General features: G+C 53.9%; 1 protein-coding gene and 2 pseudogenes across 1 annotated transcript; 2 read left to right on the top strand and 1 right to left on the bottom strand.

Annotated features, from left to right (window-relative positions):
- LOC138719441 (zinc finger protein 850-like) overlaps nucleotides 1–21978 on the top strand; it is a 38235-nt pseudogene that overhangs the window by 13473 nt on the left and 2784 nt on the right.
- Nucleotides 234–21234, bottom strand: LOC138719464 (zinc finger protein 585A-like; annotated as a pseudogene).
- On the top strand, nucleotides 14101–14688 carry LOC138719455 (feather keratin-like). The gene has a single exon (XM_069854803.1). It carries the CDS (start codon nucleotides 14203–14205, stop codon nucleotides 14539–14541), a length of 339 nt encoding a protein of 112 aa, XP_069710904.1. The 5' UTR covers nucleotides 14101–14202; the 3' UTR covers nucleotides 14542–14688.

The following is a 21978-nucleotide window of genomic DNA, read 5'->3' on the forward strand; positions in this document are numbered from 1 at the left end:
TTTGCAATTAGCAGGAGATGATCAAATTGTGCTAAAGCTGAAGCATGTACAAACCATGTCGTCAAAATCAGAGCAAATATAAGACAATGTGAAAGTGCTATTGAAAAACAGCTATTATGGGCAATGGACAGGTCTGTATAAGCTACTAACATGGGGACGAGGTTATGCTTGTGTTTTAACAGATAAAGGACCACTCTGGGCACCTGCGAGGTGGATCAAGCCCACGTTGCTGTATGACAACTGTTAAGCCCCAACCACAAAAGCAGTCAACAAGAATGAGGAGGACGTTAACATTATGGATGCTCTTAATCTTATGGGTGGTAGTTAAAGGATGTCCCTGGGTGAGCGATTCTCGAAAGAATGGGTGGATAACAAGATGGGTATGAGAACTCTTGGTCAAAGGAGGAATGTTGTTTTTATTGGTGTTGATTGCTTTGACAATTATCCTGTGTGTTACAGCGTATACAACGTCAAGTCGATCATATGTTTCAACTGAACGCTTTAGTCAAAAAACAAAAAGGGAGCTTAAAGAATATTATGCTTCCTGCGTAGATGAAATACATTTTGGTCTACTTCAGCTTTTACTGCTTTAGCTTTGTTTATTCCTGCCTAGTCAACCAAAGACAAGTATCCAACCGCGACTTGTGGCTGTCGGAGAAGTAATCAGAAAGGGACGATCACGAACACTGGCATTAAGTGGGAATGAGCCCGACAGCATCCATATTCCAATGATAGTGGCCGATTGAGAATGATGCACGAGACATTCTATACCTTTACAACTTGCGTTACTGGGATATAGTAGACACGTATCCACGGACATGCCGGTGGAAAAGATTGGACACCTTCTAAGGAATTATCAATGGATTTCTATTCCTTGCTGTAAAGAAAGACCCATACAAGGGGCATTGACTGTCTTTACTGATGCCGGTAAACGATCTCACCGAGCAGCAATCACTTGGGAACATAATGGACATTGGTCTCACCAGACACTCAACGCGGAAACAAGACCGTTATGGGTACCCAGCAAATGGACCTGTGTTAGTAGAGCAGAAAAGACCAGCTCTACTATAAATCAGGAAGAACATGAAGAGAATGACCCATGCATTTTCTACTAGCTGCAAAGATATGGTCAAGTTTTGGAACCCAGAAACAATCATAGCAGTCTCAATTTTAGCTCCAGGAGTAGCAGCTGCCAGAACCCTGGCCCAACTAAATCAACTAAGATGCTAGCTCTCCAAACAAACAAATGCTACATCCAAAGCGCTGTCTGAACTGTTGCTTGATGTAGACTCCATGCGACATGCCACGTTACAGAACCGGGCAGCCATAGATTTTTTATTGTTAGCACAAGGCCATGGTTGTGAAGATTTTGAGGGAATGTGTTGTTTTAATCTCTCTGACATTTGACAAATGGCTAACATCAGTGTTTGACAATCTCTCTCCATGGCTGGTATCGTGCATGAAAGAAGTTTTACGTTGGCTTGAAATTTTATTGTTAATCATAGTTGTAGTTCGTTTGGCGTATAGATGCATAACGAAACAAGCATCAATGTTGTCACAAAAAGTATTGCTTGTACAAGAAAAAGAGGGGGAATTTGTTGGGAAATGGTTAAGTGAACAAGGCCCTTGAAGGAGCTGTATAAACAATCTTGCTGTTAAATGATGAGCTAAGAGTAGGTGGCTGTACAAGCAATTCTTTTTGATAAAATTAAGCCTTACTCTTAAGATAAGTCAGCACATAGTTTAGAACATTTTAATTAAAACAGGGCGTTGTGTCCTTTAACAAAGAAACTGTAGCAGGATGTTAGAAGCAAAACAGTACGTAATAGTTAATGAATATTAACATGGGGGCAATATGAATATAGCTAATGAATATGTATTTGCATGCTGTTACTAACCAATGGAATTGTAATACGATGATGTAATCGAGTATAAGGAAAGTATATAACCTAACTTCTTTTGAATAAAATTGACCTTGCTTTATCAATCATATTGATTTGACCGCATGGTTCCTCCCGCTGCGGCACCCATGGTTGTTTATTCACGTTCTAATTCTGGCTGTAGGTCTTGTCACACTCGCCACACTTCCAGGGCTTCTTCCTAGCGTGGATGCACTGGTGGTTGACTACAGCTTGCGTCCCTCAGAAGCGGAGGTTGCAGTGGCTCAGGCCAAGGGACGCTCACTGGTGTGGATGTGCTGGTGCTCAGAGAGCCCTTCCTGCTGAAGCTCTCGCCACAGTCGGTGCAGGTGAATGGGCACTCGCCAGTGTGGATGCGCAGATGTCTCTTCAGGTGGCCCTTATGGACAAAGCTTCTGTTGCATTCAGTGCAGGCAAAGGGGCGCTCACCCGTGTGGATGCGCTGATGAGTGATCAGGGAGCTCTTCTCTCTGAAGCTCTTTCCGCACTCAGCACAAGCAAAGGGGCGCTCACTGATGTGGATGCGCTGGTGACCTATCAGGTAGCACTTCTGTCTGAAGCTCTTTCCGCAGTCAGCACAGGTGAAGGGGCGCTCACTGATGTGGATGCGCTGGTGACAGATCAGGTGGCCCTTCTCTCTGAAGCTCTTGCCGCACTCAGCACAGGTGAAGGGCTGCTCCTCTGTGTGGATGCGCTGGTGACTGCTCAGGAACCTCTTCTCTCGGAAGCTCTTGCCGCAGTCAGCACAGGTGAGGGGCTGCTCATCTGTGTGGATGTGCTGGTGCCTGATCAGGTGGCCCTTCTCTCTGAAGCTCTTGCCGCACTCAGCACAGGCAAAGGGCCGCTCGCCCGTGTGGATGCGCTGGTGCTTACTCAGGGAGCTCTGGTGCCTGAAGCTCTTGCCACAGCCAGTACAGGAAAAGGGGAGCTCACCCGTGTGGATGCGCTGGTGACTTATCAAGTGGCTCTTCTCTCTGAAGCTCTTCCCACAGTCTGCACAGAAAAAAGGGCGCACGCTGGTGTGGATGCGCTGATGGCTGATCATGTTGCGCTTCCAGCTGAAGCTCTTGCCGCAGTCAGCACAGGTGAAGGGCCGCTCACCTGTGTGGATGCACAGGTGACTGATGAGGTTGGACCTGTGTCTGAACCTCTTGTCACAATTAGCACAGGCAAAGGGTCGCTCGCCAGTGTGGATGCGCTGGTGGCTGGTCAGGTTGGCCTTGCGTCTGAAGCTCTTCCCGCAGTCAGCACAGGTAAAGGGGCACTCGACCCTGTAGCTCCACTTCTGCATGGCCAGGGCTGTCCGGCTCCTAAAGCTCTCGTTGCACTCGGAACACGCGGAAGGGTTCTCCAGCCGCTGAGGGTCCAGCACATCGTGGAGGTGAGGGTGCACTGACATGTCTCCCAAACTCCCACTCAGCTCGCTATCAGGTGAGCCCCCACCGTGCCGGCTGCTTGACCTGCTCCTTCCCACGGACGCCTGGGACACGCCTGGCACAGGGCTCTGGTGCCTCTGCAGCGCCCCAGGGGGGTCTGGCACACATGGCGTCTGCCCTCGCTCCAGCTTGCAGATGATATCTGGCTTGATGGTGACCCAGCCTGTTGGGGAACAGACAGAAGCACCCTGTGTCACGCTGCCCAGAAAGTAGCATGAACCCCCAGCACCCACAACCCCAACAGCCACAGCCCAAACGTCTCCTCCCACTCCACTCCTCCCTCACCATTCAACCCGGCTACCATTCATCCTCCCTTCCCTTCCCTGTGCCTACAGCCTCCCCTTGCATCACCCTCATCACCTTCGCTGCTCTCCTGCAGACAGGACGCCAACAAAGGGCTCAAAGTGGCAAAAGGCGAGGTTTAGCACAGACACAAGGAAGCATTTCTTTACCGACGGTACTCATAACTCAAAACAGACTTCCTGGAGACCTGCACGACGCCTTGAGTCTGTCAGGCTTGGAGAGGCATTTGGACAATGCCCATAATCCCATGCTTTAACAGCTGCTCATCCCTGAAGCGCTCAGGCACCTGGACCCAGGAAGCTTCGTAGGTCCCTTTCCACTGAAAATGGATCCCATCCCATCCAATTCCATCCCATCCCACCCCATCCCATCCCATCCCATCCTCTCTACCACGACCGCTCTGCACACGAGGCTGCCTGCCAGGGGAAAACCTGCAGTCCCAACCCCAACATCAGCACTCAGGCAGCAATGCCCACAGCTGCATGTTTCCTCCCAAGGCCTCCAGCTCAGGTCCACGTGGCAATTCTGCCTCCAGCCCAGCCCAGCAGAGCCGCAGAGAGTCCTCACCCAGCGAGGCGACCATCTCGTAGGTGTCCAGCATCACCTCCCGGTAGAGCCGCCGCTGCCAGCCCGTCAGCTCTGCCCACTCCTCGCGGCACAAGTAGATGGCCACCTCCTCGAACGGCCCCGCCATCTGCAGCAAGAAGCACGCCCGGCTCAGCACGCCCCGCTGTGCCTTGCCTGGAACCCTCTGCCCAAACCCTGACACTGCCACACTGAGAACCGGCAGCCCAGGGGGATCGAGCTCAGCTGAACCCCGGCAATTCCCCACTCGTGCCCAAATCACACCCTTTCCACTCCAGCCCCATCGTTCTTTCTGGCTGTGACATCAATCCAGAGATCTCCACATACATCTTCTACCCTGAGACCATGTCTTTCCCTCTCCAGTGCCCACTGAGAGAAGATATCCCGAAGCTGGGATGCTGGGTCCCTGCCCAGTCCCGGCGCTGGGATGCTGGGTCCCTGCCCAGCCCCATGCTGGGATGCTGGGTCCCTGCCCAGCCCCATGCTGGGATGCTGGGTCCCAGCTCCCCCTGGAGAGGCGCAGCAGGGACACGGGCACAGCTGGCACCCTTCGAGGCAGCTCTCCCCGGCCCCAGCCCCCTTAGGGACCCCCGCCAGAGCAGCGGGGGCTGCGCCCTCTCCCTCCCCCGCGCTGGAAGCCGCAGCCCCTGCGCCGCCTGCCCTTGACCCCCCCTTGCCGGAGCAGCCTGGACCCCGCGCCGCTGCCTCTCGCCGGGGAGACGGAGCCTCGCCCCGAGATCGCTCCGGCCAGAGGCAGCGGGGACGCTCCGGATGCCGCCCCACACGCCTGCCGAAAAGCACCTCGAGCCCTGCTGCTCGCACGAGAAGGAAGGGGGCCCAGAAAGACTCCCCGCCTCGCCTCCCCGCCACCCCCTCTGCCTGCAGCTCCAGCGCCGGAAAGAACCGACTGGAGGCGAAGCGTTTCCGTCGCACAATTGGTCTCTCCCCACGGGTTCCGCCTCTTCCTGGCGGGCTGGGACCGAGCCTCGCTAGTGCTGAGCCGGGCGTGCTTCTTGCTGCAGATGGCGGGGCCGTTCGAGGAGGTGGCCATCTACTTGTGCCGCGAGGAGTGGGCAGAGCTGACGGGCTGGCAGCGGCGGCTCTACCGGGAGGTGCTGCTGGACACCTACGAGATGGTCGCCTCGCTGGGTGAGGACTCTCTGCGGCTCTGCTGGGCTGGAGGGATGGGGTGGGGTGGGATGGGGTGGGATGGGATGGGATCCATTTTCAGTGGAAAGGGACCTACGAGGCTTCCTGGGTCCAAGTGCCTGAGCCCTTCAGGGATGAGCAGCTGTTAAATCACGGGATTATGGACATTGTCCAAATGCCTCTCCAAGCCTGACGGCCGTAGGGCCTTGAGCGGGTCTCTGGGAAGCTTGTTTTAGGGTTTGAGCCCCCTCTGGGAAGAAATGCTTCCCCGAGTCTGGTCTTAACCTCTCCTTTTGCCACTTTGAGCCCTTTGTTGGCGTCCTGTGTGCAGGAGAGCAGCGAAGCTGACGAGGGTGATGCGAGGGGAGGCTGTAGGCGCAGGGAAGGGAAGGGAGGATGAATGGTAGCCGGGTTGAATGGTGAGGGAGGAGTGGAGTGGGAGGAGACGTTTGGGCTGTGGCTGTTGGGGTTGTGGGTGCTGGGGGTTCATGCTACTTTCTGGGCAGCGTGACACAGGGTGCTTCTGTCTGTTCCCCAACAGGCTGGGTCACCATCAAGCCAGATATCATCTGCAAGCTGGAGCGAGGGGAGACGCCATGTGTGCCAGACCCCCCTGGGGCGCTGCAGAGGCACCGGAGCCCTGTGCCAGGCGTGTCCCAGGCGTCCGTGGGAAGGAGCAGGTCAAGCAGCAGGCACAATGGTGGCTCACCTGATAGGGAGCTGAGTGGGAGTCGGGGGGACATATCAGTGCACCCTCACCTCCATGATGTGCTGGACCCTCAGCAGCTGGAGAAGAACCCTTCCAAGTGTAACAAGAATTTCAGGAGCCGGACAGCCCTGGCCATGCAGAAGTGGAGCTACAGGGGCAAGTGCCCCTTTACCTGTGCTGACTGCGGGAAGAGCTTCAGACGCAAGGCCAACCTGACCAAACACCAACGCATCCACACTGGCGAGCGCCCCTTTGCCTGTGCCCATTGTGACAAGAGGTTCAAAAGAAGGGCCAACCTCCTATCTCACCAGCTCATCCACACTGGCGAGCGGCCCTTTGCCTGTGCTGACTGCGGGAAGAGCTTCAGAGAGAAGAGCTCCCTGATCAGTCACCAGCGCATCCACACTGGTGAGCGCCGCTTCACCTGTACTGACTGCAACAGGAGCTTCAGAAAGAAGAACAACCTGATAGAACACCAGCGCATCCACACTGGCAAGCGGCCCTTTGCCTGTACTGAGTGCGGCAAGAGCTTCAGGCAGCAGAGGTCCCTGATCAGTCACCAGCACATCCACACGGGTGGCTGCCCCTTTGCCTGCACGGAGTGCAACAAGACCTTCAGCGGCAAGAGCTCCCTGATCAGTCACCAGCGCATCCACACCGGTGAGCGCCCCTTCACCTGTACTGACTGTAGCAAGAGATTCAGACAGAAGAGCCACCTGATAGAACAGCAGCGCATCCAGACGGGCCAGCGCCCCTTTGCCTGTATTGACTGCGGAAAGATCTTCTGCCACCAGAATTCCCTGACCAGTCACCAGCGCATCCATACAGGCACATGGCCTTTTACCTGTGCTGACTGCAGCAAGAGATTCAGAGAGAAGAGCCACCTGATAAAACACCAGCGCATCCACACGGGTGAGCGCCCCTTTGCCTGCACTGAATGCAACAGAAGCTTTGTCCAAAAGGCCCACCTGAACAGCCATCTGCGCATCCACACTGGCGAGCGCCCATTCACCTGCACCGACTGTGGCGAGAGCTTCAGCAGGAAGGGCTCTCTGATCAGGCACCAGCACATCCACACCAGTGAGCGTCCCTTGGCCTGAGTCACTGCAACCTCCACCTCTGATGGATGCAAGCTGTAGTCAACCACCAGTGCATCCACGCTAGGAAGAAGCCCTGGAAGTGTGGCGAGTGTGACAAGACCTACAGCCAGAATTAGAACGTGAATAAACAACCATGGGTGCAGCAGGGCCTGCGAGTGGTGCTGAGGGCGACAGACAGGAGGAGGATAGTCCTTCTCAGGCGAGGGGGTGGACAGAGGCCAGGTCCTTGCAGTGTGGCAGCTGCAAGGAGCAGTTAAAGGACGAGGGGCCCATGGTGGCTCATGAGTGCACCCCCAGCACTCCCAGCCTGCAGCTGCCTCCGTAGCTCAGTGCCCCCCGAATCTGCTGCTCAGCGTCTGGCTGAGACGCGGAATCGAACTTATCAACTCGGGAGAGTTATAAAGGAGGTGTGTTTTATTAGCAGTGCTGGGGTGCAAGAGGGTTCTCCTCCTAGCTTGCACACCGTATTCTGTAACAAGCAGCTACTTACTCCTTGGACGGTCTCCTTGCTCACTGAAGCACTACCGCACAGCTCTGGCTTGAGCACCCGGTGCTCCTGATAACACTTTCTTGTTTGGAAGGATGCCTTGTTTTGAAGAATGCCTTGTTTCAATTCCCCTGTTGTCTAGCCTGTTAGTAAATTCTTTTACTTATTTAAAGGCTGCTTTCTGTATTGACGCTCTTCTTATTTTCTCAATTCTGTCTTCTGGCAAAGTTGATGTTTTTTCCATTGTTTGTAATCATTAATAGCCCCTCCAGTACAAGATATTAAACATTTAACTATAAAATGCAATAAAAGCCCTAAAATCATTAAAGCAACTATCAAAGCAAACAATTGTCTAAGGCAAAGAAAGTTAGGTAACCAAGAGGTGAGCTTTTCCCACAGTTCAGTAATAGCAAAAGAGTTACTGTCTTGTGCTGCTTTGTGTAAAACCTTGGTTTGTTTCCGGATTTCATCTATGGCTTTTGTCACCTTTCCGGATTGGTTAGTGTAGGTGCAGCAACTTGTGTTTATTAAGGTACATACTCCTCCCATTTGCACCGTTAATATCTCTAAACCCATTTGGTTTTGTAAGACCGCTTTGCTCAGTGATGTCACTTCAGCTTGAATAGCTGTGAGGGCGTCTGCAGTGTCATTAGTTTTGATTTCCATTTCTGCTGAGATATTGACTATTGCCTTTTCAAGTCCACTAAGTCCTAACAGAGGAAAAATCCATCTCATAAAATTATGAAGTGGAGATGGCCTTTTGATGAGAGGATTAGTACTTCTCTTCGTTCGTACCCAAGGTGTTCTTAGGATTCCTTTCAGTTTTTTATAGATAGTGTTTTGTGGAGTTAGATAACCTGCTATACAAGTGCCAGTAAAGTTTTTCTAGCATATCCATCTCCACACAGCCACCAATACCAGTGGGTAATTTGCAATATGACTGAGTTTGCAGGGCTAATCCTGCACCCACAAGACCAAGTCGCTCAGGCTTTAATGAATTACGATTTTCTCCTTGTGCCCGTGTATAATTGATACCGGATAATTGTCCTGGACTATCAAAAGTCCAACTGCAACCCATTCCACTAATATTCCTAAACCCTACATTTTCTCCTGTACTCTTTTGTTCTACAACAGGAGTTAGTTTATGTTCTAATGCTATGAAATGAAATTTTGTCCCTTTTCCAACCGTGACTTTCAAGTTTAGAGTGATCTCCTCCTGTTGGAGTTATCCACACCTCTGGTCCCCACGTCCCATTTGTAGATGCCAACCCAAACATGGGCATTTCCTTATTACCTCTGGGAGGAGCTGTACCTCACCAAGAATTTGACAGGTGAAAGGTTTTGGATATGTTTGTGGTCAGTTGCAAATACGCATTTTGGTCCCAAGACTTTACTGTTCCTGTACATAACAGTACGTTAATAAATGTAATCAATATTCATCCTTTTCGTGGCTTAGGGGCCGTTTTAATTCTGGTGTAGTGTATCCACGATGTTTGCTAAAGGTCTCTGTCTATCCAGAAAAGATATCTCTGAATATTAACAAGTATCTATACCCGGCTTTTCTTGGGAGTTCAGAAAAATAAATTTGCTAACGCTTTCTCGGCACGTTTCCTGACCTAACTATGCCAAATTGTATTCGATTTAACATATTTTGCACTGTTGAGTCTGGACCGTAGTATGTAAAATTCCTCCGTATCCATTTCTGCTTTAGGATTTTGTATAAAGGGCCTGGTTCACAGTGGGTTTTATCATGTTGCAAGTTCCCAGATCGAGCTGGCAGGTGCAATAGTTCTGCTGTCTTTTAATTGTGCCCACTTCTGGGAAAGGATTTGTCCTCCAAGTTCTTGTATTCATACCCAATCGAACTTGGAGTATCTAATACCTTTCTGATTTTCTAAATTTTCATCTTTATTATCAAGGATTAGAGCTAATGTTTGCTCTTCCTGCATTATTTCTGCCGCCCATTTAGCCTCATAATCAGCCCATCTATTATCTGTTTCCTGGTCAGTGTTACCTCTCAGGTGTCGTTGACAGTGCACGATGGCTGCTTTGGTTGGTAATTGTACTGCTTCTAATAAGCAAAGTGTTTCTTCAGCATGTTCAATCTGTTTTCTTTGTGCCATCAGTAACCCTTGTTCCTTCCAGATCGCTCTGTGAGTATGAACAACTCAAAGGGCATATCTCTCCAGAGAAGAGCTCCAAAGCTGGTGAGGGGGCTGGAGAACAAGTGTTACGAGGAGCAGCTGAGAGTGCTGGGGTTGTTTAGCCTGGAGAAGAGGAGGCTGAGGGGAGACCTCATTGCTCTCTACAACTACCTGAAAGGAGGTTGTGGAGAGGAGGGAGCTGGCCTCTTCTCCCAAGTGACAGGGGACAGGATGAGAGGGAATGGCCTCAAGCTCCGCCAGGGGAGGTTTAGGCTGAACATGAGGAAAAGAATTTTCATGGAAAGGGTCATTGGGCACTGGAACAGGCTGCCCAGGGAGGTGGTTGAGTCACCTTCCCTGGTGGGGTTTAAAGGACGGGTGGACGAGGCGCTGAGGAGCGTGGTTTAGTGTTTGATAGGAATGGTTGGACTTGATGATCTGGTGGGTCTTTTCCAACCTGGTGATTCTACGATTCTATGATTTAGAGTCTGTCCAAGTATTTATCTTTTTCCTTTATACCAGTCCTAAGGCTCTAGTTAAGGCAATGATTGCAGCCTTCTGAGCTGAAGTCCCTGCAGGTAATGGCTGGGATTCTACCCTGTTCCTGGTAGTGAATGCATATCCAGTTTTATGGGTACCTTGTGGGATAAAGCTACTTACTGTTATCCTTGGACAGTCTTCTTTCTCACTGAAGCACAGCTGCACAGCTCTGGCTTGAGCACCCCGTGTTCCTGATAACGCGTTCTTCTTTTGAAGAATATCTTGTTTTGAAGGATGCCTTGTTTCAGGAGAGACATCCCTCCTCCTGCCACTCACCCTGTGGTGCGACCCGGTGGCTTCAATGCACCTGCTGGTGTCTCTTCAGGGCACACTTGTGACTGTAGGTCTTGCCACACTTGCCACACTTGTAGGTTTCCTCAGTGGTGTGGAAACGCTGATGTCTGATCAGGTGTCGCTCCCCGGTGAAGTTCTTGCTGCAGTCGGTGCACACAAAGAGCCCTGTGTGGATATTCTGGTGGCTGATCAGGGAGCTCTTCTGTCTGAAGCTCTTGCCACAGTCAGCACAGGAAAAGTGCTTCTCACCAGGGTGGATGTGCTTGTGCCTAATCAGATGTTGCTTCCGACTGAAGGTCTTGTGGTACTCCCTGCTGGCAAAGGGGCGCTTGCCTGTGTGGATGAGCTTGTGCCTCATCAGGGCACCGTTCCAGCTGAAGCTCTTGCTGCAGTCAGAGCAGGTGAAGATCCTCTCCCTGGTGTGGATGCGCTGGAGGCTGATCAGGTTTTGCTTCCGGCTGAAGCTCTTGCCACAGTCAGTGCAGGCAAAGGGGTGCTCGCCAGTGTGGATGCGTTGGTGTTCGGTCAGGTTGGCCTTGCGTCTGAAGATCTTCCCACGCCAAGTGCCTCCTCCTGGACCTGCTCCTTCCCACGGATCCTGGGGACGCACCTGGCCCAGGGTTCTGCTGCCTGCACTGTGCCCTGGGGTGGTCTGGTACGCACGGCGTCTCTCCTCGCTCCAGCTTGCAGATGATATCTGGCTTGACAGGGGGCCAGCCTGTCCGGGGCACAGAAAGAAGCACCATCTACCACACCGCCCGTATGCCAGCATCAGCCACCAACAGGCCAGGAACCAGCAGGCAAACACCTACTCATGGGTGTCTGCGTCAGCCCCCAGCCCCATCAGGTGACACGATGACTCCTTTGCTCCCTGCAGTGACACTTCAGCCCACACGGCTTGCCTGCTCCGTCCTCAGAGCTTTCCTAAAGCTGGGAACTCTGTGCAAAGGAAGCAGTGTCAGCAGTCAGCGCGATGCTTTCTGTTTCATCAGTGCCTCCAAGGGAGGTGGCTAGATATAGTTTCGTTGAGTTTAAAACCGTTCTTCCTTGTCCTATCACCACACTCCTTGTTCATGATTCCCTCTTTCAAATAAAGGTGAACATCTGCATCCCACAACCCTGGTCGTTGAGGAGGATGTTGACCAGGCTTCGCCCCATGGATCCCTGTCCTGGGCTACATGACCTGAGACTTCCCTGCATCAGGACTTTGTCCCGCTCATCCCAAGCCTCTGGGCACAGCCATTCAACCAGTTTGCAGTCCATCTCACTCTCTGCCTACTCAACACATACTTTCTTGGCCAGTTTAGGAGCATGCAAGGGGAGAAAGCTTCAAAGTTTTTACTCAAAACTCAAGGGAAACAGCAGCTTCGGCTCATCAAGGACGACGTCCCCTTTGTCAATACATGCTGATGATTACTCATCACTTTCTTCTCCCTCCTGGTTCCGGAGGGCTGAGTCTGGTGGCCAGGAAACCGCGTCCCCTTTTCACAAGGCACCTGCAAACCACAGCACACAAGTGCCAAGCGCCGGCCTCACTGACAACACCACACCTCTCCCACGCTTTGGTCCCCTCTTGTGCCTGCAATGACACGTGCCATCAACAACAAGCCCTGGGCCTCTAACACTCTCACTTCAAAGCTGCCGCAGGGGCTAAGTGGATATGTCCTCAAGAGGAGGACATGGCATTGAAGAACTGGGGCAAGGAAAACACACCCCACCTCACGACTCGCCAGGCCGGGCCAGGACACAGCTGCTGCCTGCAAAATGCACTCATGCACAAAGGTTCTTCCAGTACCTGAAAGGAGACGGCAAGAAAGCTGGAGAGGGACTATTCATAAAAGCTTGTGGTGATAGGACAAGGGGGAATGGATATGAGCTGGTCAGACACTGGAACAGGTTGCCACGGGAAGTTGCGGATGCCCGATCCCTCGAGCTGTTTAAGGCCAGGTTGGATGGGGCCTCGGGTAACCTGATCTAGTGGGATGTCCCTGCCCCTGGCAGAGGGGTGAAACTAGATGATCTTTAAAGTCCCTTCCAACCCCACCTATTGTACGATTCTATGCGGCCTGACTAGGGCAGAGTAGATGGAGAGGAGAATCCAGCATATTCCTTCTCCACCAAGACGTCCGCTTCTAAAATCCACATCTCTCCATTTACACAACGATGTTGCATGAGACACTGTCAAATGCTTTGCACAAGGCCAGGTAGCTGGGACCCGTTCCTCTTCCCTTCTCCACCTGCACTGTAGACCCATCGCAAAAAGCCTCCGAATTTCTCAGAAACAATTTGCCTTTTGGGAAGGCATCTTGGCTTTCAGCAATCACCTCCTTTATTTCCACACACCTTGGCATAGTTTCCAGGAGGATCTGCCAGAATCCGTGACCATGTCAGGCACAGAGGTGACACTGAAAGGCTGGTACTTGACCTGGGTCTCCCTTTTGCATCTTTAAAATGAGAGTTACCATCTGGCACCTGGCTGAGGGTTCACTCACTCCCACTGCTCATGTCACTGAGAAGGATGCTGAACAGGGTTGGTCCCAAAGATCCAGTTCTGGGCTTCATTAATTGAGATTTCCCTCCATCAGGACTTCCTGCCACCCATCACAAGCCTCTGGCCCCAACCATTCAACCACTTGGCAGTCAAACACGCTGGTCATATATGCAAAGCATGCATTTTGGTCTTTTCTAGGAGGATGCATGGAGAGAAAACATCAAAGGCTTCACTCACAATTCAAGATAAACACAAACCTTTGTTCTTTCCCCCTCTACAGACCTAGTCACCTTAATTTAGAAGACACAGAGCTTGGTCAAGCATGATATTCCCCTCATACATCCTTGTCTGCACCTCCTCATCAACTTTTCAGACCAGGGTTGAGCAGTGGTTTATGTGGCTACCAGCAGTTGTCGTTACGTCTTCATAGTGCAGCCGCAAACCACACAACATGTGTGCCATGTGATGACCTCACAGGCAACACCCACCCTCTCTAATGCTTTGGTCACCTCTTGTGCTTGTCCTGACACATGCCATCAACATCAAGCGCTTGGCCTCTAACACTCTCACTTCAAAGATGCCGCCAGCACGGAGTGGACACGTCCTCAATAGGAGGACATGACATTGAAGAACTGGGGCAAGGAAAACACACCCCACCTCATGACTCGCCATGCTGGGCCAGGACACAGCTGCTGCCTGCAAAATGCACTCACGCACAAAGCCGGTCCCACCCCTCGCGCACCACCATAAAAGCTGGTCCAGCACCTCTCTCCCTCACAACCTTCTCTGTACACCTTCTCCTCCACGCTCAACAAGGTGAGTCTCAACTCCCTGAGCATCCTTCTCCTGACACAGTTCCAAACTGTATTCCACCACGCTCTACCCCAGCCTCACCAGCCCACACGCCTCCCCACCACCACGAACCCCACAGACCCATCCCACACCTTCCCACTCCCCTGCCCTCCTCACACTCCACACCTCGAAACCCCCATGCCCCACTGCTTGCTCAACACCCTCTCTTCCAGGGACCCTCCACACCACACCCATGGCCTGCAACGACCTCTGCCGCCCCTGCGCACCCGCCCCGCTGGCCAACAGCTGCAACGAGCCCTGCATCAGGCAGTGCCAGGACTCCTCCGTCGTCATCCAGCCTCCCACCATGCTGGTCACCCTGCCAGGACCCATCCTCACCTCCTTCCCCCAGAGCACCGCCGTCGGATCCTCCGCATCGGCTGCCGTGGGCAGTGAACTCAGCTACCAGGGAGTGCCCGTCTCCAACGGGGCCTTCGGCTATGGCTACGGCTACGGTTTGGGAGGCCTGGGCTGCTATGGTGGCAGAGGTCTCGGCTGGTTCGGTGGCAGGAGAGGCTGCTACACCTGCTGAATCTCATCATCATCCCCCCGGACACCGGACACCCACCCCCTGGAAGACACACCATGGGTTGAGGATGCACCTCCTTGCGCCTCAGACCTAATCCCTTCCTCTTGGCGCTCCTGCCTTCTCAATTTCTCCCCCCCTCAATAAATTTCTCCTGCATTCAAGATTCAGATGCCTCCTCTCTTCTTCTCTTTTAAGGTTCCTCCAACATCACCCAGCACAACACCAAGGCTACAGTGGCCTTTTCGGTGGCTGGAAAGATGTTGCAATCTCCTCATATGGTTTATATCCCCAGCCACAACAACAATACAGAGCAGGGCAGAGACACTTCCAGAACATGACACAGCCCTTTGCTTGCCCAGGCAAATCATGCCCATGCTAGCTCACCGCTATCCAGACCTCCGATGTCAGCTCCCCTAGGTAACAAACTCTTGACTCTTCCTCAGGACGACTCTCTGGCCACCACAGCAAGCAGAAGCGCAGAATGATTGGGTCTGGAAGAGATCTCTGGAGATCATCGTAGTAGCCCCCTGCTACAGCAGTGTCACATCAATCAGGCTGTACAGGAAGGCATCCAGATTGGATTTCAGTATCTCCAGAACAGGCTGCCCAGTGCTCAGTCATCCATACAGTAAATCAGGCTTTCCTCATGTTCACGTGGAACTTCCTGTGCTCCAATTTGTGCCCGTTGCCCCTTGTCCTGTACCTAGGGCCCTCTAAGAAATGTCTGGCCTCATCCTTTTGGCTCCTTTTCTTTTCATATTTATCTTCTTTGATGATTTCTCTTCTCAATCTTCTCTTCTCCAAGTAAAAGTGTCCAAGGTCTCTCAGCATTTCCACGTCAGAGAGAAGCTCTAGCCCTTTTAATCACCTCCATGGCCTCCACTGGCTTCTCTCCAATAGTTCCTTGTGTTTCTGGAGCTGGCGATGCTCCACCCGTGGACGTGTTTAAGGCCAGATTGGATAGGGGCCTCGGGTAACCTCATCTAGTGGGATGTCCTTCCCCATGGCAAGGGGGTGGAACTAGATGATCTTTAAGATCCCTTCTAACCCCAACTCTTCTAGGATTCTATGCGGCCTCTCTAGGGCAGAGTAGATGGGGAGGTGCATCTCATTCAACCCTCTTGCTACACTCTTCGTGACACACTCCAGAATACCCTCAGTCTTCGCCACGAGTGCACATTGCCGGCTCATAGTCAGTATGTCATCCACCACTAGCCCCAAGTCCTTCTCCACAGGACTGCTCAAAACCCACACATTGCCCAGCCTATAAACTTTTCTAGGAGTTCCTCAAACAAGGACAAGGACCTGGCACTTGGCACCTTGCTGAGGGTGCACTCAATCCCACTGTCTGCATCCCTGGCAGAGATGGCAAATAAGACTGCTCTGTCAGTCTGACCTCAGTGCCAGGGAAAGTCATGGAACAGGTGATCTTGAGTGCTATCATCAAGCACGTGCAAGAGAACCGAGTGATCAGGCCCAGTCAACACGGGACCACGAAGGGCAGGTCTTGCCAAACTAACCTGATCATCTTCTATGAAAACGAGACTCTCCTCCTGGACGAGGGAAAGGCTCTGGACGTAGTTATCTTGGACTACAGTACAGCCTTTGACACAGTTTCTCACAGCATTCTGCCTCGGAAACTGTCACCCTCTGGACGGGACAGGCGCACACTCTCCTGGGTGGAAAACTGGTTGGATGGCCGGGCCCAGAGAGTGCTGGTAAATGGAGTTAACTCCAGCTGGAGGCCAGTTCCAAGTGGGGTTCCCCAGGGATCAGTGCTGGGCCCAGCCCTCTTCAATGTCTTTATCAATGGCCTGGATGAAGGCATCGAGTGCACCCTTAGCAAGTTTGCGGATGACACTAAGCAGGGTGGAAGTGTGGATCTGCTGGAGGGATCTGAACAGGCTGGACCGCTGGGCTGAGACCGGTGGCAGGAGGTTTAACAAGGCCAAGTGCCGGGTCCTGCACTTGGGGCACAACAACCCTGTGCAGCTCCAGACTAGAAGGCTGGCTAGAAAGCTGCCTGGAGGAGAGGGACCTGGGGGTGTTGGTTGACAGCGACTGAACATGAGCCAGCAGGGGCCCAGGTGGCCAAGAAGGCCAATGGCATCTTGGCTTGGATCAGAAACAGCGTGACCAGCAGCCACAGGGAGGGTTTTCTGCCTTTCTACTCAGCACTGGTGAGACCGCTCCTTGAATCCTGTGTTCAGTTCTGGGCCCCTCACCACAAGAAGGATGTTGAGGCTCTCAAATGAGTCCAACAAAGAGCGACAAAGCTGGTGAAGGGTCCCAAGAACAAGTCTTATGAGGAGCGGCTGAGAGAGCTGGGGTTGTTTAGCCTGGAGAAGAGGAGGCTGAGGGGAGACCTCATTGCTCTCTACAACTACCTGAAAGCAGGTTGTGGAGAGGAGGGAGCTGGCCTCTTCTCCTAAGTGACAGGAGACACGATAAGAGGGTAAGGCCTCAAGCTGCACCAGGAGAGGTTCAGTCTTGAAATCAGGAAAAAACATTTCATGGAAAGGGTCGTTGGGCACTGGAACAGGCTGCCCAGGGAGGTGGTTGAGTCACCTTCCCTGGAGGTGTTTAAAAGACGGGTGGATGAGGTCCTACTGCACCTACACTAGGCTATCCGGAAAGGTGACAAAAGCCATAGATGAAATCGGGAAACAAACCAAGGTTTTACACAAAGCAGCACAAGACAGTAACTCTTTTGCTATTACTGAACTGTGGGAAAAGCTCACCTCTTGGTTACCTAACTTTCTTTGCCTTAGACAACTGTTTGCTTTGATAGTTGCTTTAATGATTTTAGGGCTTTTATTGCATTTTATATTTAAATGTTTAATATCTTGTACTGGAGGGGCTACTAATAATTACAAACAATGGAAAAAACATCAACTTTGCCAGGAGACAGAATTGAGAAAATAAGAAGAGCGTCAATACAGAAAGCAGCCTTTAAATAAGTAAAAGACTTTACTAACAGGCTAGACAAAGGTGGGAAATGAAACAAGGCATTCTTCAAAACAAGGCATCCTTCCAAACAAGAAAGTGTTATCAGGAGCACAGGGTGCTCAAGCCAGAGCTGTGCGGTAGTGCTTCAGTGAGCAAGGAGACCGTCCAAGGAGTAAGTAGCTGCTTGTTACAGAATACGGTGTGCAAGCTAGGAGGAGAACCCCCTTGCACCCCAGCACTGCTAATAAAACACACCTCCTTTATAACTCTCCCGAGTTGATAAGTTCGATTCCGCGTCTCAGCCAGACGCTGAGCAGCAGATTCGGGGGGCACTGAGCTATGGAGGCAGCTGCACGCTGGGAGTGCTGGGGGTGCACTCATGAGCCACCATGGGCCCCTCGTCCTTTAACTGCTCCTTGCAGCTGCCGCACTGCAAGGACCTGGCCTCTGTCCACCCCCTCGCCTGAGAAGGACTATCCTCCTCCTGTCTGTCGCCCTCAGCACCACTCGCAGGCCCTGCTGCACCCATGGTTGTTTATTCACGTTCTAATTCTGGCTGTAGGTCTTGTCACACTCGCCACACTTCCAGGGCTTCTTCCTAGCGTGGATGCACTGGTGGTTGACTACAGCTTGCGTCCCTCAGAAGTGGAGGTTGCAGTGGCTCAGGCCAAGGGACGCTCACTGGTGTGGATGTGCTGGTGCCTGATCAGAGAGCCCTTCCTGCTGAAGCTCTCGCCACAGTCGGTGCAGGTGAAATGCCAGTGTGGATGCGCAGATGTCTGTTCAGGTTGCCCTTACTGATGAAGCTCTCGCCACAGTCGGTGCAGGCAAAGGGGCGCTCACCCGTGTGGATGCGCTGGTGTTGTATCAGGTTGCTCTTGTCTCTGAATCTCTTGTTGCAGTCAGCACAGGTGAAGGGGCACATGCCCATATGGATGCGCTCATGCTTGGTCAGGGAATTCTGGTGGCAGAAGCTCTTTCCGCAGTCAGCACAGGCAAAGGGGCGCTGGCCCGTGTGGACGCGCTGGTGTTGTATCAGGTGGCTCTCCTGTCTGAATCTCTTGCTGCAGTCAGCACAGGTGAAGTGGCATGTGCTGGTATGGATGCGCTGGTGAGTGATCAGGGACCTCTTGTGGCAGAAGCTCTTTCCGCAGTCAGCACAGGCAAAGGGCCGCTCACCGGTGTGGATGCGCTGGTGAGTGATCAGGTCACTCTTGCGCCTGAAGGTCTTGTTGCACTCCGTGCAGGCAAAGGGGCGCTGGCCCATGTGGATGCGCTGGTGTTCTATCAGGTGGCTCTTCTGTCTGAAGCTCTTGCTGCAGTCACCACAGGTGAAGGGGCATGTGCCCGTATGGATGCGCTGGTGACTGATCAGGGAGCTCTTCTGTCTGAAGCTCTTGCCGCAGTCAGCACAGGCAAAGAGCCGCTCACCGGTGTGGATGCGCTGGTGACTGACCAGGGAGCTCTTCTCTCTGAAGCTCTTGCTGCAGTCAGCACAGGCAAAGGGGCGCTCACCAGTGTGGATGTGCTGGTGACTGATCAGGGATCTCTTCTCTCTGAAGCTCTTGCCGCAGTCAGTACAGGGAAAGGGGCGCTCACCCGTGTGGATGCGCTGGTGAGTTAGGAGGTTGCCCTTGTATCTGAACCTCTTGTCACAATGGGCACAGGCAAAGGGGCAATCGCCAGTGTGGATGCGTTGGTGTTCGGTCAGGATGGCCTTGCGTCTGAAGCTCTTCCCGCAGTCAGCACAGGTAAAGGGGCGCTCGCCAGTGTGGATGCGTTGGTGTTCGGTCAGGTTGGCCTTGTGTCTGAAGCTCTTCCCACAGTCAGCACAGGCAAAGGGGCGCTCGCCCTTGTGGCTCCTCTTCTGGATGGCCAGGGCTGTCTGGCTTCTGAAGTTCTTGTCGCTATCAGGTGAGTCCCCACCGTGCCTGCTGCTTGACCTGCTCCTTCCCACGGACGCCTGGGACACGCCTGGCACAGGGCTCCGGTGCCTCTGCAGCGCCCCAGGGGGGTCTGGCACACATGGCGTCTGCCCTCGCTCCAGCTTGCAGATGATATCTGGCTTGATGGTGACCCAGCCTGTTGGGGAACAGACAGAAGCACCCTGTGTCACGCTGCCCAGAAAGTAGCATGAACCCCCAGCACCCACAACCCCAACAGCCACAGCCCAAACGTCTCCTCCCACTCCACTCCTCCCTCACCATTCAACCCGGCTACCATTCATTCTCCCTTCCTTTCTCTGTGCCTACAGCCTCCCCTCGCATCACCCTCGTCACCTTGGCTGCTCTCCTGCACACAGGACGCCAAGAAAGGGCTCAAAGTGGCAAAAGGAGAGGTTAAGACCAGACTCGGGGAAGCATTTCTTCCCAGAGGGGGCTCAAACCCTAAAACAAGCTTCCCGGAGACCCACTCAATGCCCTGCGCCCGTCAGGCTTGGAGAGGCATTTGGACAATGTCCATAATCCCATGATTCAACAGCTGCTCATCCCTGAGGGGCTCAGGCACTTGGACCCAGGAAGCCCTATAGGTCCCTTTCCACTGAAAATGGATCCCATCCCACCCCACCCCACCCCATCCCACCCCATCCCATTCCATCCCATCCCCTCCCCTCCCATCCCACCCCATCCCATCCCATCCCACCCCATCCCATCCTACCCCACACCATCCCCATCCCCATCTCCATCCCTATCCCTATGCCTATCCCTATCCCTATCCCTATCCCCATCCCCATCCAACCCCATCCCATCCCATCCCTTCACATCCCACCCCATCCAACCCAACCTCACCCCACCCCACCCCATCCCATCCCCTCCCATCCCATCCCACCCCATCCCATCCCATCCCGTCACATCCCACCCCATCCAACCCCACCCCATCCCATCCCATCCCACCCCATCCCATCCCATCCCATCCCACCCCATCCCATCCCATCCCATCCCATCCCATCCCCTCTACCACGACCGCTCTGCACACGAGGCTGCCTGCCAGGGGAAAACCTGCAGTCCCAACCCCAACATCAGCACTCAGGCAGCAATGCCCACAGCTGCATGTTCCCTCCCAAGGCCTCCAGCTCAGGTCCACGTGGCAATTCTGCCTCCAGCCCAGCCCAGCAGAGCCGCAGAGAGTCCTCACCCAGCGAGGCGACCATCTCGTAGGTGTCCAGCATCACCTCCCGGTAGAGCCGCCGCTGCCAGCCCGTCAGCTCTGCCCACTCCTCGCGGCACAAGTAGATGGCCACCTCCTCGAACGGCCCCGCCATCTGCAGCAAGAAGCACGCCCGGCTCAGCACGCCCCGCTGTGCCTTGCCTGGAACCCTCTGCCCAAACCCTGACACTGCCACACTGAGAACCGGCAGCCCAGGGGGATCGAGCTCAGCTGAACCCCGGCAATTCCCCACTCGTGCCCAAATCACACCCTTTCCACTCCAGCCCCATCGTTCTTTCTGGCTGTGACATCAATCCAGAGATCTCCACATACATCTTCTACCCTGAGACCATGTCTTTCCCTCTCCAGTGCCCACTGAGGGAAGATATCCCGAAGCTGGGATGCTGGGTCCCTGCCCAGCCCCATGCTGGGATGCTGGGTCCCTGCCCAGCCCCATGCTGGGATGCTGGGTCCCAGCTCCCCCTGGAGAGGCGCAGCAGGGACACGGGCACAGCTGGCACCCTTCGAGGCAGCTCTCCCCGGCCCCAGCCCCCTTAGGGACCCCCGCCAGAGCAGCGGGGGCTGCGCCCTCTCCCTCCCCCGCGCTGGAAGCCGCAGCCCCTGCGCCGCCTGCCCTTGACCCCCCCTTGCCGGAGCAGCCTGGACCCCGCGCCGCTGCCTCTCGCCGGGGAGACGGAGCCTCGCCCCGAGATCGCTCCGGCCAGAGGCAGCGGGGACGCTCCGGATGCCGCCCCACACGCCTGCCGAAAAGCACCTCGAGCCCTGCTGCTCGCACGAGAAGGAAGGGGGCCCAGAAAGACTCCCCGCCTCGCCTCCCCGCCACCCCCTCTGCCTGCAGCTCCAGCGCCGGAAAGAACCGACTGGAGGCGAAGCGTTTCCGTCGCACAATTGGTCTCTCCCCACGGGTTCCGCCTCTTCCTGGCGGGCTGGGACCGAGCCTCGCTAGTGCTGAGCCGGGCGTGCTTCTTGCTGCAGATGGCGGGGCCGTTCGAGGAGGTGGCCATCTACTTGTGCCGCGAGGAGTGGGCAGAGCTGACGGGCTGGCAGCGGCGGCTCTACCGGGAGGTGCTGCTGGACACCTACGAGATGGTCGCCTCGCTGGGTGAGGACTCTCTGCGGCTCTGCTGGGCTGGAGGGATGGGGTGGGATGGGGTGGGATGGGATGGGATCCATTTTCAGTGGAAAGGGACCTACGAGGCTTCCTGGGTCCAAGTGCCTGAGCCCTTCAGGGATGAGCAGCTGTTAAATCATGGGATTATGGACATTGTCCAAATGCCTCTCCAAGCCTGACAGGCTTAGGGCATCAAGCAGGTCTCCGGGAAG

Source organism: Phaenicophaeus curvirostris, chromosome 3 (assembly GCF_032191515.1).
Source record: "Phaenicophaeus curvirostris isolate KB17595 chromosome 3, BPBGC_Pcur_1.0, whole genome shotgun sequence".
Taxonomy (NCBI): Eukaryota; Metazoa; Chordata; class Aves; order Cuculiformes; family Cuculidae; genus Phaenicophaeus; species Phaenicophaeus curvirostris.